Genomic DNA, 14,011 nt, shown 5'->3' with positions numbered 1-14,011 from the left:
AGCACTAGGTAGCCTAACTAGAAAATCCAGATACAGATTCTTAGTTTTAGCACTTGAATTTGCTTATCCGTGTTCAGAACTTGTTTAAGCACTAAATAAACTACAAATTACTACAGCACTCACCCTTTCTCATTACCTAGAGGAAAACAGTTTTGGTACTTACTTTCCTCACTTGCTTAGAGAAAAACAGCTCTTGTACTCACTTTCCTCACTTGTCTAGAGGAAAATATATTTTTTTTTTATTCAGGCATGTCCAAGGGTCAGGTCCCAGTGTTCTCTCCTCTCTATCTGATGAATCTGGGCATCTTGGGGCAATGTAGCAATTGCCTCATTTACACAGACAACCCTCTCCTCCTACCAGCACTACAACCTGTGAGAGATGCACTTATCTAACCAAACCGGAGGTAAAGCTCTCTCCAACCAAGACTGAACTTGATAATCAAGAGGAGAAGGTAAACACTTGCACCACAACACACTCATCGCATAGTCCCACTAAACCTACACCACCAAAATCCACACACAAACACAAAAACATTCACGGAGGCTCTCAATAATAATCTGCTCAAGCAACAGAGACCTCCAAAGCAGAAACACAAGCAACCTCCCACCAACACCACAACCCAAATGACACATGGCCCACAGACTCAGTGTGCCACTCAACCACAGCCCATAAGGCAAAACAATGTACCCAACACACTAGTCATAGGTGACTCTATAGTCAGGCACACTGATGTCCCACTCACCAGGCTAAACAAGGGGAAGGTCATTGTCAGCTGCCTGTTAGGTGCCAGGATCCACCACATAACCCACACACTCAGGTCACTCCACAACAAGTACAAATATGACTCTGAGATTGTCCATGTTGGTGTGAATGACCTGAGATGTACCTCCCTGGACTACATGAAGAGAGACATGGAAGAACTCTCCGATCTTGTAGCCCAGGCAGGTATGACCCTAGCCCTGAGTAACATCCTTCCATCGCCCAGAATGATACCACAGTACAAGGACAAAATGATTGACTTCAACAATTGGCTAAGCTTCTGGTGTCATTCTAAGGGTATCCAGTATCTGTCTGCCTGGGGCAACATGGTCGACAGACCACGATGCTTTGCCAGAAATGGCCTGCATCTGTCACCCCTGGGATTCCAGATACTGGCAAAGGGTCTTGCCGCCCCTATAGTGCCTTTTTTAGGCAAGGTTCAAATGACAAATTCACCACCATAACAAGAACAGGCAAGCAAAAACTGAGGGTAATGCTACTCAGTGCTAGAAGTCTAAATTTCAAAATACACTCACTTGAGGCACTCCCTAAAATGGAGAACATCGATGTCTGTGCTGTGACTGAGACCTAGTTCAAGGCTCCAGAGATCACCCCTGCATTACCAGGCTACAACTCATACCACACTTTTCAGCCATCTAACCTGGACCAGAACACCAAAGGTGGAGGTGTGTCCATATTCATTAAGAACATCCACACCTCCAGGCTAGTTGCTCAGCATAATGCAGCCAAGGTTATCCAAATGCAACTAACTCTGGGCAAAACTGCAATCCACATTGTAGCTTGCTACAGATCCCCCACCATGCCCCAGGATTCTCACTCCTCTTTTCTTGATGTACTGGAAAATATTAGGGTTCAACAAAACACCCTAATATTGGGCGATTTCAACTACCCCACCATTAACTGGGAAAAGTACTCATGTACCAACTCCTTCGCTCAGCGCTTTCTGGAATTCATAAATTCCAGTGCCCTGGATCAACTTATCCACACCCCCACCAGGGGCAACAATATCCTAGACCTAGTCATTACCAACATAAGTGACTAGTGTTCCACACCTGAAGTCAACTCCTTGTTGGTCAGATCCGACCATAAGCTAATCACTCTAGATGCCCACATCCCGCCCCCACCCCCCATTAAGGAAACCATGGTAAAAAAATTCTCCAAAGCCAACTTCATGTTTCTTAAGACAGAAGTGGTGAACTTCATGACACCCATGCAGATGGACAATACAGTTATGACTGCTGAATCCTACACAAATGGACTCTTTAAGCACTTACATGAGTGCATGAATCGTGCTATCCCAAACAGAACCAAGACGTTATCCTCCAAAAAAAGGAAGCCAATCTGGTGGCCCCCTGCCATAAACAAACTCTACAACAGAAGGAAGACATTGTTGCAAAAGAGAGTAAAATCCCATGAGTGGAGGAGCTCCCCGGTCAGTCTCAGCAAGAAGCTGAGATCCCTTATAAGATCCTCCAAAGCTAGCTATGAAAATAAGATTACCACTGATTCTAAGGGCAACCACAAAGCATTCTATAGCTATGTCAGCAATCTCAATGGCAACACCCAGATCTGCTCTGAGTTACAGCACAATGGCACAAAAATTACAGAACCAACTGATATTGCCAGCATCTTGGCAGACAGGTTTCAGTGCTAACTTTACCCCGCTCTCACCCCCTAAAGGGCCCATATCTATACAGGAAGAATGCAGAGTCCCTGTAATCACAACTTCACAGGTAAAAGCAGCACTCTCAAAAGCCAAAAACACAGCATCCATGGGACCGGACAACATCCCAGGCTGCGTTTTACACGAACTTCAGAACAAACTGGCTCCCCACCTAAGCACCATGTTCAGTCATAGCCTCACACATCAGGCTTTGTGCCCACTGAATGGGGCACAGAAACAGTTATCCCACTCCACAAAGGAGGAGTCACCATTGATCCTGGGAACTATCGCCCTATTAGCCTGACAAGCCTGGTCTGCAAGGCCAGGGAACGTATAATCATGGAATTCATAAACAAAGACATTGGTAACCTCCAAACTCTGGACTCCACCCAATTCAGGTTTGTGAAAGGCAGATCTTGCCTCCTGAACCTGGTCGACTTCTTTGAGGCAGTCACCAAAGCCGTAGACGAGGGTAAGGTGGTTCATACAGCCTATCTTGACCTCACCAAGGCTTTCGACACCATCCTCCATTCTGAAATTATAGCTAAACTCACTAAATTAGGCATAAATCCCTATGTCACAAGATGGGTTACCAACTAGCTCACTGACAGATCCCACACTCAAAGTTGCAGACTCCAAATCTGACTTCAAACCAGTGACAAGTGGAGTACCAGAGGGTTCAGTCCTGGGTCCTCTCCTGTTTGTTATCTACTTCTCTGAAGTACAGGCTAACACAGAAGGTCTTTGGCTAACAAAGTTCGCAGATGACTGCTAACTAGGAGCTATAGTAGAGTCTTCAAATGATGCGGACATCCTACAGAAGGGCCTCACTGAGACAGATGCCTGGTGTCAGAGCCATGGCCTCGAGCTCAATGCCAAAAAGTGCATTGCTATCCCCTTTGGTAAAAACTCTGTACCCATGAACTACCACACAGGCGGCAGTCTTCTTAACACCGAATGTGTGATAAGAGACCTTGGGACCCAGGTGGGCAGTAGTCTCTCCTTTGATAATCACATTGCCACAATAGTCAGGAAATCCTTCTACATGGCACACCATCACAAAAGCATTCTCTCATCCAGGAAAAAGAGAGTTCCTTGTTCCCCTCTACTCGACACTCATTAGACCCATTATAGAGTACAACGCCCCTTTTAGAATGTAACTCACAAGATATCTGCAGCAGCTGGAAAGGCCACAGAAGTACCTCACAAAGAGAATTACTGGCCTCAAACTGATGCCCTACACTGATCATCTTAAAAAACTCCAGCTTTACTCCATAGCATATCGCCTACTCTGAGGTGATCTCTGCCTAAAATATAAAGCTATGTCAAACCCAGAGCTGTTGGACATGGTACACCTAAAGAAATCCCAATCCCTCCGAGCTACACACTCTAGGGACCTAAACCTTGTCACCACAATAAACAGGACTTGCTGGAGGGATAGATTCCTGTCCCAGAGACTTTCAATACTCTGGAACAAGCTACTCATCTATGTCAAGCAAAGTTCCTCATTAACTCTCTTCAAGAAAAATCTTGATGAGTGGATGGGAAATAGGAAATACACCCAGGGGATCACGTCTGTAGCTCTGCTTGATAGGGGCACAGGAAATTAACTTTCTTGGGTTGGCGTAAGCCAGGGAACTTTGTTGGCTAGGCTTACTTAGACCCTTGGGCCAACAGACTAGTACCTACCTATGAACCAATAATGAACAGAAGAGGGAAAGGAGAACACCCCTGCCCAGTGCCTCTACTTAACTAAAGACTTTTGTAAAGTCTACTTCCTATCTTTAGCCAAACAAAAAAAGTCTTCACTGTCTGTTGTCTGTAATCCTCATCCACGCACAAAAAAACAAGAAAGGAATTCTCAAGACCTCTTAACTAAAGTATATGCTTTTATTTTTATTTGGTAAAAATGTCATCAGACTAAACAGTATATTAATGTACTCATTTAAATAGACTAGATTTCTGGCAGTGTACGGGATTATGGCTCTGAGCTGTTAAGCAAGCCATTACCTATGGGTTTGATTCCTTCCACCTCCATTTGCACAGTGGAAGAAATCAAACCCATATTAAATGGCTTGCTAACAGCTCAGATTATGTGTGTCCAAGTGAGCTTACCTGGTTTTCAAAGTTATAAAAAAAATGCAATTCACATGCACAAACAGCCTATCAAAATTATCTGTCAGCATGCCATCAAAACTTGAACAGTATGACGCATTGCAGTGAAACATTTCAGAGTCATTGAATCCTGGGGTATAATTTGCATTAAACTGCAGCTGTCAAACTAATTATTTGACTTCTAAGTGCAATCACATGGATGCTTCTGTTAATACAACCCAGGACAGAAAAATAAATCTTTTAAGTTAATACAACTAAGAGCATATCTGAATAAAGTTTTCTAAATTTTTAAGTTTGTTTGAAGGCAGCAGTTCTGAAACTTTGCAAGCTGGAGGACCCCTTTTGATAAAGGAAACATTTTTGCGGACCCCTATATTTTGGATTCTGTTAATATTAATAAATTAATATTAAAGCAATATCTGAATTGCAGGAATTAGTTTTATTTGTAAAGGATTACAATTTAAACAGACTCCAGCTTCTAAAACTGTCTGATGAGCTAAACATGCACTGGAGTTAATTTCTAGAATGAGTAATAGTGCATTAAGATATTTCCAATTATTACTTAATTTCATTATTTCTGCGTTGACAGAAAAACAAGTTTTGCATTACTATGAATTTTCTGAAAGATATGAACTCCTAAGCTGAAAAGTCTGTCATTATTTTCTGACATCAGTGCTCAATGACTTACCAGGGATTTGCCAGAAAAAGCACCATTTTATGAGAAACAGACAAAAAAATTATGAGGCAAAAATTTGGACATTCTACGAAAACCTGTATAGTTGAGGGCTATACTACTGACCTCTCTCACACACACACACACACACACACACATTATAGACACACACACACACACACACACACACACACACACCTCTCTCCCTCTTACTTACACATACACACACACACAAGACCATGTGTTCTGGACAAAGCCACAAATAATGGGGGAACATAGTCCCAAATATAGGAACAACTGTTAAATATTGCTGTTACAAACTTACAAAGTTGATAGAAAAACAAGTTTTGCATTAGTACTAATTTTCTGAACAATAACTATAAAACTGAAATGTCTGCATTATTTTCTTACTTCAGTGCTGAATGACTTGCCAGAGGCTTGTCAGAAAAAGTACAATTTTATGAGAAACACACACACACACACTGGGCCATATGGAGAACATAGTACCAAAAATAAGAACACCTTTTAAATATTGCTCTTACAGACTTGCAAAGTTTGCACTGCTATGAATTTTCCGAAGGATACAAACTCCATTACACTATATTTTCTGGCTTAAGTGCTCAATAACTTGTCATGGATTTGCCAGAAAAAAATCTGTTTTATGAGAGGTACACCAAAACTATGAGGCAAAAATGTATACAGCTGAGAAATATGAAGCAGCCTCACAGAAAAAAAAAAAGAAAATACCTTAAAAAGTCTTGTATCGATCAGCTCTGCAGAAAAAATCCAACCAGCATCACACAGCTACTATAACTGTCTGACTGACTGGAGGGAAAGTAACAGTTTGTTAAATTTTCCCTCCAAGTTTCAACTGCCACAACCGCCATACAGAAAACATCAGCACTGCAATGTTCCGTGTCAGTCGCAAACGTGGAAGTTAATAAAGCAGCTGGTTAGCTGCAAATGCGGAAGACATGGAAGGGAAGTGTGTTTGTGTTTTTCTTTTTCATCACAGTGACTGCAGAATAGTAAAGTGGAACTCCGCAGACCCCTAGAATTCATTATACGGACCCCTAGGGTCCTCGGACTGCAGTTTCGGAATCGCTGTTTTATGGCAAAGTCATGCACATACAATCTCTGCCAAAGCTTCCTTGTTGTTTTACCTACATAAAAAGCTTGGCATGTTTCATACTGAGCCAGGCAAACCACACAGTTTCAATTACAACCAAAATGCTGTGTAAACACTATAATTCAGGTGTAACTTTGAACAACTGCATAAGGACTGTTGGCCATAAATTTTAATAACTGCAGTGCTTACACGCACATGCCCCATTACGAATGTTGTAGTCTGTAAAGTTATTTTTCTGCGTTCTCCAAAAACGTTAAGTCTATATTTCTTTTATACACAAACTTGGGACTTTCAGGAACGTTCAAAAAACCTGTTGCCCCTTCATGATTTTCCAGTTATTAGAAATAGCATATTTAATTATTCCAGCATCCAGTATATAAAAAATGCAAAAGTGATATTGGTTTTAAAGCTATTTTCTTGTGTCCCACTTTGTGTATTAATAATAATAGCATGAGTAGTATATCCCTTTTCTCTTTAGCTTCATGTAAAATGCTATCACATCTGTATGTATATTCTCCAACAAGAAACATGCCCTTAAACTTAGATAATTGTATCTCACATCCTTTATTGCCAGAGGTTAATCTAGACACCCTAGTTACCTGACCTTAACATTTCCTTGAAACTTGGATGGCTATATGTGGCATGCATGTAAACATAAGTGTTGCTAGGAGGTGCCTGATGTATTCTCCCAATGCATTATTCGTCCTTTCAGAACCTTCCTCCCCTCCTCACTTCAAATTATCATATCTGTATACAACTTTCAAAATATTGCACTTCTGGAGTTAATGCTGGGGGCTAATGGTCAAACTTTGTTTCTTCTCAACATGAAATAATGTTCTACAAGTAGAGGGCCTCCTTATTCTTATTTGCTAAGCCTGTTACAGCAGATGCATTTCACATTTGCCTCGTACACTCACAGCTTCACATAAAGATACTAGTTAATATTGTTTTACTTCACCTGACTTTTTACAGTTCATTTTCATTCCTATTCTATCATGTTTCTTTAAATGTTTCCTCTGTTCACTCAGTCAAGTAACTTCTCTGCCTACCCAGAGAGGCAGGTGGAGGCAATTTTCTTCTTACAAATGATTCCTTCACCTGTCATCACTAATCCTGGTACAATTATTATTTTAGAATATTACATCTAAAAGTGAAAGCATCACAACACACCCAAAGCTTTGTATTTGGTATACCAGACAACAAAATCATGCATCCTTTTTTGGATGGTGGACAAATTGCACATACACAGAAAATCAGTGAGTCCTCAATACTTTATATCCAGTTCTTTAAAAGTCAAGTACCGAGCTTTAGTAGAACACACATGATACCTACGCTCAGTTTAGGTAAATCGTAATAGCCCATCTAACCAGGTATTCGAAAGTCAGTTAAGTAATACATTCAGCATCTTAAGTCATCCTTCAATGGCAGAATCTTGAAGTCTTGAAATAAATCCTTCCTTTCAGATTTACTGCAAAAGCTGCTTTCTGACTTTCTACTATATTTCTTTTAAAGGATGAGAAAACATCCATTTTTTTTCCATTTTCAGGAGCTCTGAAGTAGTTGGATACTCTTCATCTGCAATATTTCCCATCTCCCTTTGAAAGCAATGGAAGGAGTTTAGCATCTGAATTTTAAACAGCAGAAACACAAGTGTTTCCCAGAAAGATTTCCTTTGAAGCAGATTAGATACCCAAGCTTAAATTTAAAATTCCATCCCTGTAAAACATTGCCTTATTTCAGCTAAACAATCATGATCACATCACCCTCTTGTTTTTGCCACCTTTATTTCTTTGCTATGAATCTCCCACACAAATTTTGAGGACATCCCTTCCTTACATTAACAGGTCTGGAAGCAAACAATCAGGGGGTCTAGGAAACTACCTACAGCAAATGAGGGAGAAGACCCATATGCTCTCTCAGTTTGTGTGTCTTCCTCAGCACACTAGTCCAATTCCACCAACATATCTTACATGAACTTCACACAATTCACTCTGTCACCCTTTTCAGGAGTATCTGTGAAACACAGGTTTTTACATCTGCCTCAATTTATCTGTGAAACACAGGATTTTACATCTGTTTCAATATATCTGTGAAACACAGGTTTTTACATCTACCTCAAAATATCTGTGAAACACAGGTTTTTACATCTGTTTCAATATATCTGCGAAACACAGGTTTTTACATCTGTTTCAATATATTTGTGAAACGCAGGTTTTTACATCTGTGAAACACAGGTATTTACACCTGCTTCAATCTTCCATATTCACAATTTAAGCTCTAAAAGTTCAAGTTCCAATATTCCTTCAAAGGTGGTTATTCTGTATTTCACCTCCTTCCAGTCCCCCTTCAAATCCAATCACCTGTTCAGAATGAGAATTCAAGGCTGCTTTCATTTATTCCATTCATTACCTATTTTTTTAATGTAGACCAATAAATCAGTATCAGTCTTTTGCAGTTCTGACAGTGCTGACTCAAATGTCACTTATGTGCTATCCATCATCTTTTTTCAGCAAACTGCTAGATTCCAAACAGTCCCTCCTTAGCCCAGGTTTCAGCCTCATCTTGTAACAGCGCCAAGCTGGCAGAACCCATTTTTTCTTTCTTTTCACCGTATGAACAGCAGTAATAACTTGCAACCACCACCACCACAACCTTACAGATGAATCTATGTTAAGAGTTTCAGCATTAAAAGTAGTTACAGTTTTGGAAGAAGAGGAAGCTCTGCAGAAACACTCCTCGCTTTCTTTGCCCCCCCCCCCCCCGTGACATATATTCTTGACCAATGTATCAAAGGTAGCTCTACCATAGCACAGAAACTAAGACAACATGGTTCTATGTAACACTAGGGTATTTAACAGAGCAGTATCATGACTCCAAGATGATACTGCCTATAAACTCCACAATCCTATTGCTACAAGAACTCTGCAGAGTAATTGGGGATACTGCAAAATACAATTGTTCACTCTGTAACCAGAGAAACTTCTTTAAATGGAAAGCGCATAGTGGGCGCACTGCCAAATGTGCTGACTGTTTAATGCCAGCCTGGGATACAAACAATCATAGTTACTACTACAAGAAAACGGTTTACTATTGGCATTTCAAATCTGCTTCGGTCGACCGTTTAGAACGTTGACCCAAAATGCTGAATCCAGAATGCCTAAAAGTAAACCAATGCAAAAATGAATACATCGACAACCATGGTTCGATGTATTTGACATAGCAGGAGGTGACATCACTCACCTCCTGCTATGCACAAAGTACCGTTAAACTCTACATTCAATGGTACGTTAATTATACTATTTTGCAGGGGGGGCTACACCCCCCACACCCCCTGCACATTAAATATACGAACTCCGAGATTGCACTATAGTGAGGAAATGGGCTAATTCACTGTTTCTCAATGAACCATGATCTCCCTGCACAATGTTGAACCCAAATGCTTGAATTACACTACCCGTTCACTGTAGTGTAGTCCATACATTTTGGTTCGACATTCTGCAGACTTGAAAACTGCAAATCGGCCACATGGAGGTCGACTGATGCAGTTTCAAGGTTTTCAGTGTAAACCCAAGAAACCATTTGTTTTTCAACTAAAGCACAGCTCTTCATTTAAAGCTTTTATAATTCAGCACACACACCTGCATAAGTTAGTCTGACTCCTGTAATAATCTGAATCATGAAGATAGATGACACAAAAAGACAACTGAACAAACAGAATATTATAAAGTTGTAAACTTATATATTTTTTAAGCTTTCCCAAAAGGACTGTGCTTACCAAAAAAGAGCAAACTTCCCTGCCAGAATAATTGTTTTCACTCCAAGACAGGTGCAATTTGGAAAAGGGAACAACTTTTTGGGAGGGGTGAAACATTACAACCAGTTAACTAAAGACTTTATAGTTTCAGGGACAGTAGGCTTCAAGGGACACCTGGATTCAGTCAGAAGTATCTTTATGTTCATTTCCTGCAGCAAACTACATCAATACTGTAAACGTTAAGAGGAGATAATAAAATCCACTCACCCATAGAGGGCAGACCAGTATGACTTCTCACCCTACCTCCATTTAAAATATATAAAAGCACAAATTCAACCTACCACTATAAAAACAAAACAAAACATAAATAGCTGTTGCAGCCATACCAGAATCATGCTTTCAGGAAGCACACTACTGTGTGATAGGTCAAAAGACTTTCTTATTTGCTTAACTGACTGCCTCTCACCAAGGGTGCCACTCTACCAGTCACAATGTATGGATTTTACTAGCCACTGCATAAACATAATCTCTTACCAAAGAAAGGCACACATGGTGGGTTGATCGACCTAAGCTTAGCCAAATACTTCTTGTGATGATCTTCACTTAATTCATGAGCTTCCTCTAGAATCTTTTTCTGACGGCTTGGAATTTGCTAGAATAAAAGAAACGGTTTATGACTATGTAAATATGTTGCAATTTGTGGATTTGTTTTATGCCTTACAGCATTCTACAAAGGCACAGGAAAGTACAGTTGTGTCTACTTACCATAAATGTAGATGTTAGTGCCTCTTCATTGTTGTAGTATTAACTCCTTGGGATTTCCTGCTGTGTAAGGCCTTGGCTGGCCTGAATACCTGAGACTATTTCCACTGCTCTAGGCCCAGCAGATGCCCTTCCATTCAGCATTATAAGGGTTACTGCCCAGCTCCATTTTCTCACGTCTTTCTTGCCCTTCCACAAAGCATGCATACAGCCCCAATTAGGGCCACAGTAAGGCAGATATGAAAATGGGCAATGCTGAGGAAAGAGACCTAAAAGACAGGGAATAGAATGCCTACTCAACTGATAGCTTACACAAAGGGAAAAGACAGTTGTGAAAGAGTATTGCAACAGTGAAGACACTCAAACATCTACATTTATGGTACAACTGTACTACGTTCATAGTGTTTCACTGTTGCAGTAGTAACTCCTTAGGAGGATTCCCAAAGCTAAAGTTTGAGGATTGGAAAAAAAAATAACTAGGATGAAGCTAGAATGCCCTGCAATACTCCAGAGAAAGATGACAAATTACAGTGCTTGATAAAGGTATGAACAGAAGATTAGGTGGCTGCCTCTAGGGTTTATTTGGCCGTAGCTCTAGCGAAACGTGTCTTCATATGCTGTGGCATTTAATTTTACTACAGATACCATGGAAAACATCAGTTAGAGACACACTTGGAAGCAGTCCGTTTGCTGAGGAATGCCCAATTTATTAGCAGCAAAGGCCACAAATAGTTGATCTGATTTCTGAAATGTTTTGTCTTGTCCAAGTTATGTTGTCTGTGGGATGTACAAAGTGTGAAAGGATCCTTCTCCTTCGTTTTGTGGGTTTGGAGAAAAAGGTTCGATTCACAGAGATTTCAGTGACAACCATTTTATTCATAAAGGATGAGTTAGTTCTCAGGGATATTATGCCTGGGTAAAATCTGAGAAAAAGTTTATGTACACACAAGAGCTTGCAATTCTGAGATTCACCTAGCTGAGGTGATGGCCACTAGCAACGCAGCTTTCCAAGTTAAGAACTTTATATCTGTGGACAACACTGGTTTAAAGGGAGTAACAGTAATCTTCTCCAAAACAAAGCTGAGAACCCAAAATGCAGCAGGCACTCTTTGTGGGGGCCTGAGGTGTATGATGCCCTTAAGGAACTGTTTCACCATAGGATTAGAAAAACAGAGGATGCGGCATATGTAGACAGGCAGTTATTGAATTTTAATGGGGGAATAATAGTGTCCCTCTGTAAACAGCTCTGCCAACTAAGATAGCATCAAGGTACTTTTGCTGGCAAAGCCTGTTGAGCCTTGGCATGGCACCACACAGAAAATCTCTTCCACTTTTGAGAGATATCATTTCCCTACACTAGGAATTCTAGTCTCTTTCACAACAAGCAGACTATCCTTGTCTAAAATCTTTCTCTGAAGAATAAGAATGAAATCCTCCACCCTGTTAGTCTCATGGTGCTGAAAGTGGAGTGTATGGTGGTTGCCTTGTTTGGTCAAGAGATCCACCTTCTCTGAAAGCCGCCATGGCTCCTGTCTGCTTCATGCTGTTTAATGGGGGAACTAATGCTGCCTTGGACAAAACTGTGCAAAGTAGGATCACCTCTGTCCCATGCTCACTGACTTTTTATTAACCTGGGGGTGAGAGGTATACAGACATAGACCTGTCCGTGGGAAGGTAAGGTACCTATCATCCAGGTCTCTGTGTCACTAGCCCTTGTGCAATATTTCTTTAGTCTGTTTTCCTTGGAGGCAAAAATGTCTACTTCTGGCACACCCCACCTGTGTGTATGTCTCATGAAAATATCCCTGTTTAGCATGGACTCGTGTAAGTTTGACACCGATCTGCTCAGGGAGTGTGCCAAATTGTTGCTTTCTACTGTCAGGTAATGTGCTATAAGGTGCAGTCCCATTTCTTGTTCCACATCCCATCACCGTGGAGCTACTTTCATGAAAAAATAGGGCCTGGTTTCCACAAATTTTTGAATGCAATCTTGCCCCTTAATACTGCTAACGTTTCCTTCTGATTGATGTCGCTCTGGAGAATTGTTTTCTCTCTCTCTGGTCTTAAAAATAAAGACTGCTGAAGTGGGTGCCAATGCTATTTAAGGCATTCAAAAGCATAACTTGAGTTTCTGGCTTGTATTAAAAAGGAGCTTCCTTGTTTTGAAGACATGCCTCTACCTACCACTGGATTTTCTTTCTGAGGCTTAGAAGAAGCTTCATCTTGTAGTTCAAGGGATGATGGTGCCGGCACTACACATTTTTCAGGTACCACTGGACTTTCCTCATTTGTATTCTGGCAAGGGGGGTAATTAAGACACAGATGATTACGTATATCCCAGAGCCTTCAGGAACTCTCTCCTTGGTTTCACAGATACCTGATGAAGCAGGGATTGGAAGTACTTCGTAAAGGAGTCTATCTTCTCTTGTGGCAGGAAGGCCATCTGCTTATCTGTGCCTAGAAGGACTCCTAAGAAAATTAATCTCCAACATGGGCACAGGTTTGACATCTTCAAATTGAGTGTGAACCCCAGCCTTGACAAGCAGTCCCTGGTTTGGTGAAGAAATGTTTCTTGTTCCTTCAGAGATTGTGCCTGAATTAGACAACTGCCTAGATAAGGTACACTTGGATGACCTTTGTCCCACAGAGCACAACTAATGTAGCCTTACATTTCATAAAGATTCTGGGAGCAATACATGCAGAGAACTGATAATGCCTTCCACCTGCTCTGAAGCAGAAGTATTTCTTGTGAAGCTGCTATAGGGATATGGAAGTAGGTATCCTTTAATCTGGAGTGACCATGTAAAGCCTATGAAGAAAGCACCGGCAGAGCAGTTTTTGAAGTGTTAACATTTTAAATATGAGGGACCCTTGTGAACCTATTTGGGTGTGCTAAAGTCTGGTATTGGCCTCCAGGACTCCTTGTTTTCTTGGTACTAAGAAAGGTTTTGAACAGTACCTTCTGCCCCTTTCTTTCTTGGGAAATGGTTCTATGGAGCTCTGGTCCAGTAAAAGGTTAATCTGCAGTTCAGTCTCTGAGCTGACCTTTTGGAATTATTGGTATACATGTGTATCTTAGGAGAGTTAAACTGTAGTATGCATCCTGATGTTATACATGATATGATATGAATGAC

General features: G+C 40.8%; 1 protein-coding gene across 1 annotated transcript in view; it reads right to left on the bottom strand.

The window, feature by feature from the left end:
- LOC122790011 (son of sevenless homolog 1-like) overlaps positions 1-14,011 on the bottom strand; it is a gene marked incomplete at its 5' end in the record, with an annotated part of 1,046,520 nt that overhangs the window by 446,328 nt on the left and 586,181 nt on the right. The window contains 1 exon segment of the mRNA XM_044057549.1: positions 10,650-10,767. Coding sequence (XP_043913484.1) covers positions 10,650-10,767 — 118 coding nt within the window.

This window comes from Protopterus annectens, chromosome 1.part2 (genome assembly GCF_019279795.1).
Source record: "Protopterus annectens isolate FY-2018-M chromosome 1.part2, PAN1.0, whole genome shotgun sequence".
Taxonomy (NCBI): domain Eukaryota; kingdom Metazoa; phylum Chordata; order Ceratodontiformes; family Protopteridae; genus Protopterus; species Protopterus annectens.
This window is presented reverse-complemented; position numbering and strand designations above follow the sequence as displayed.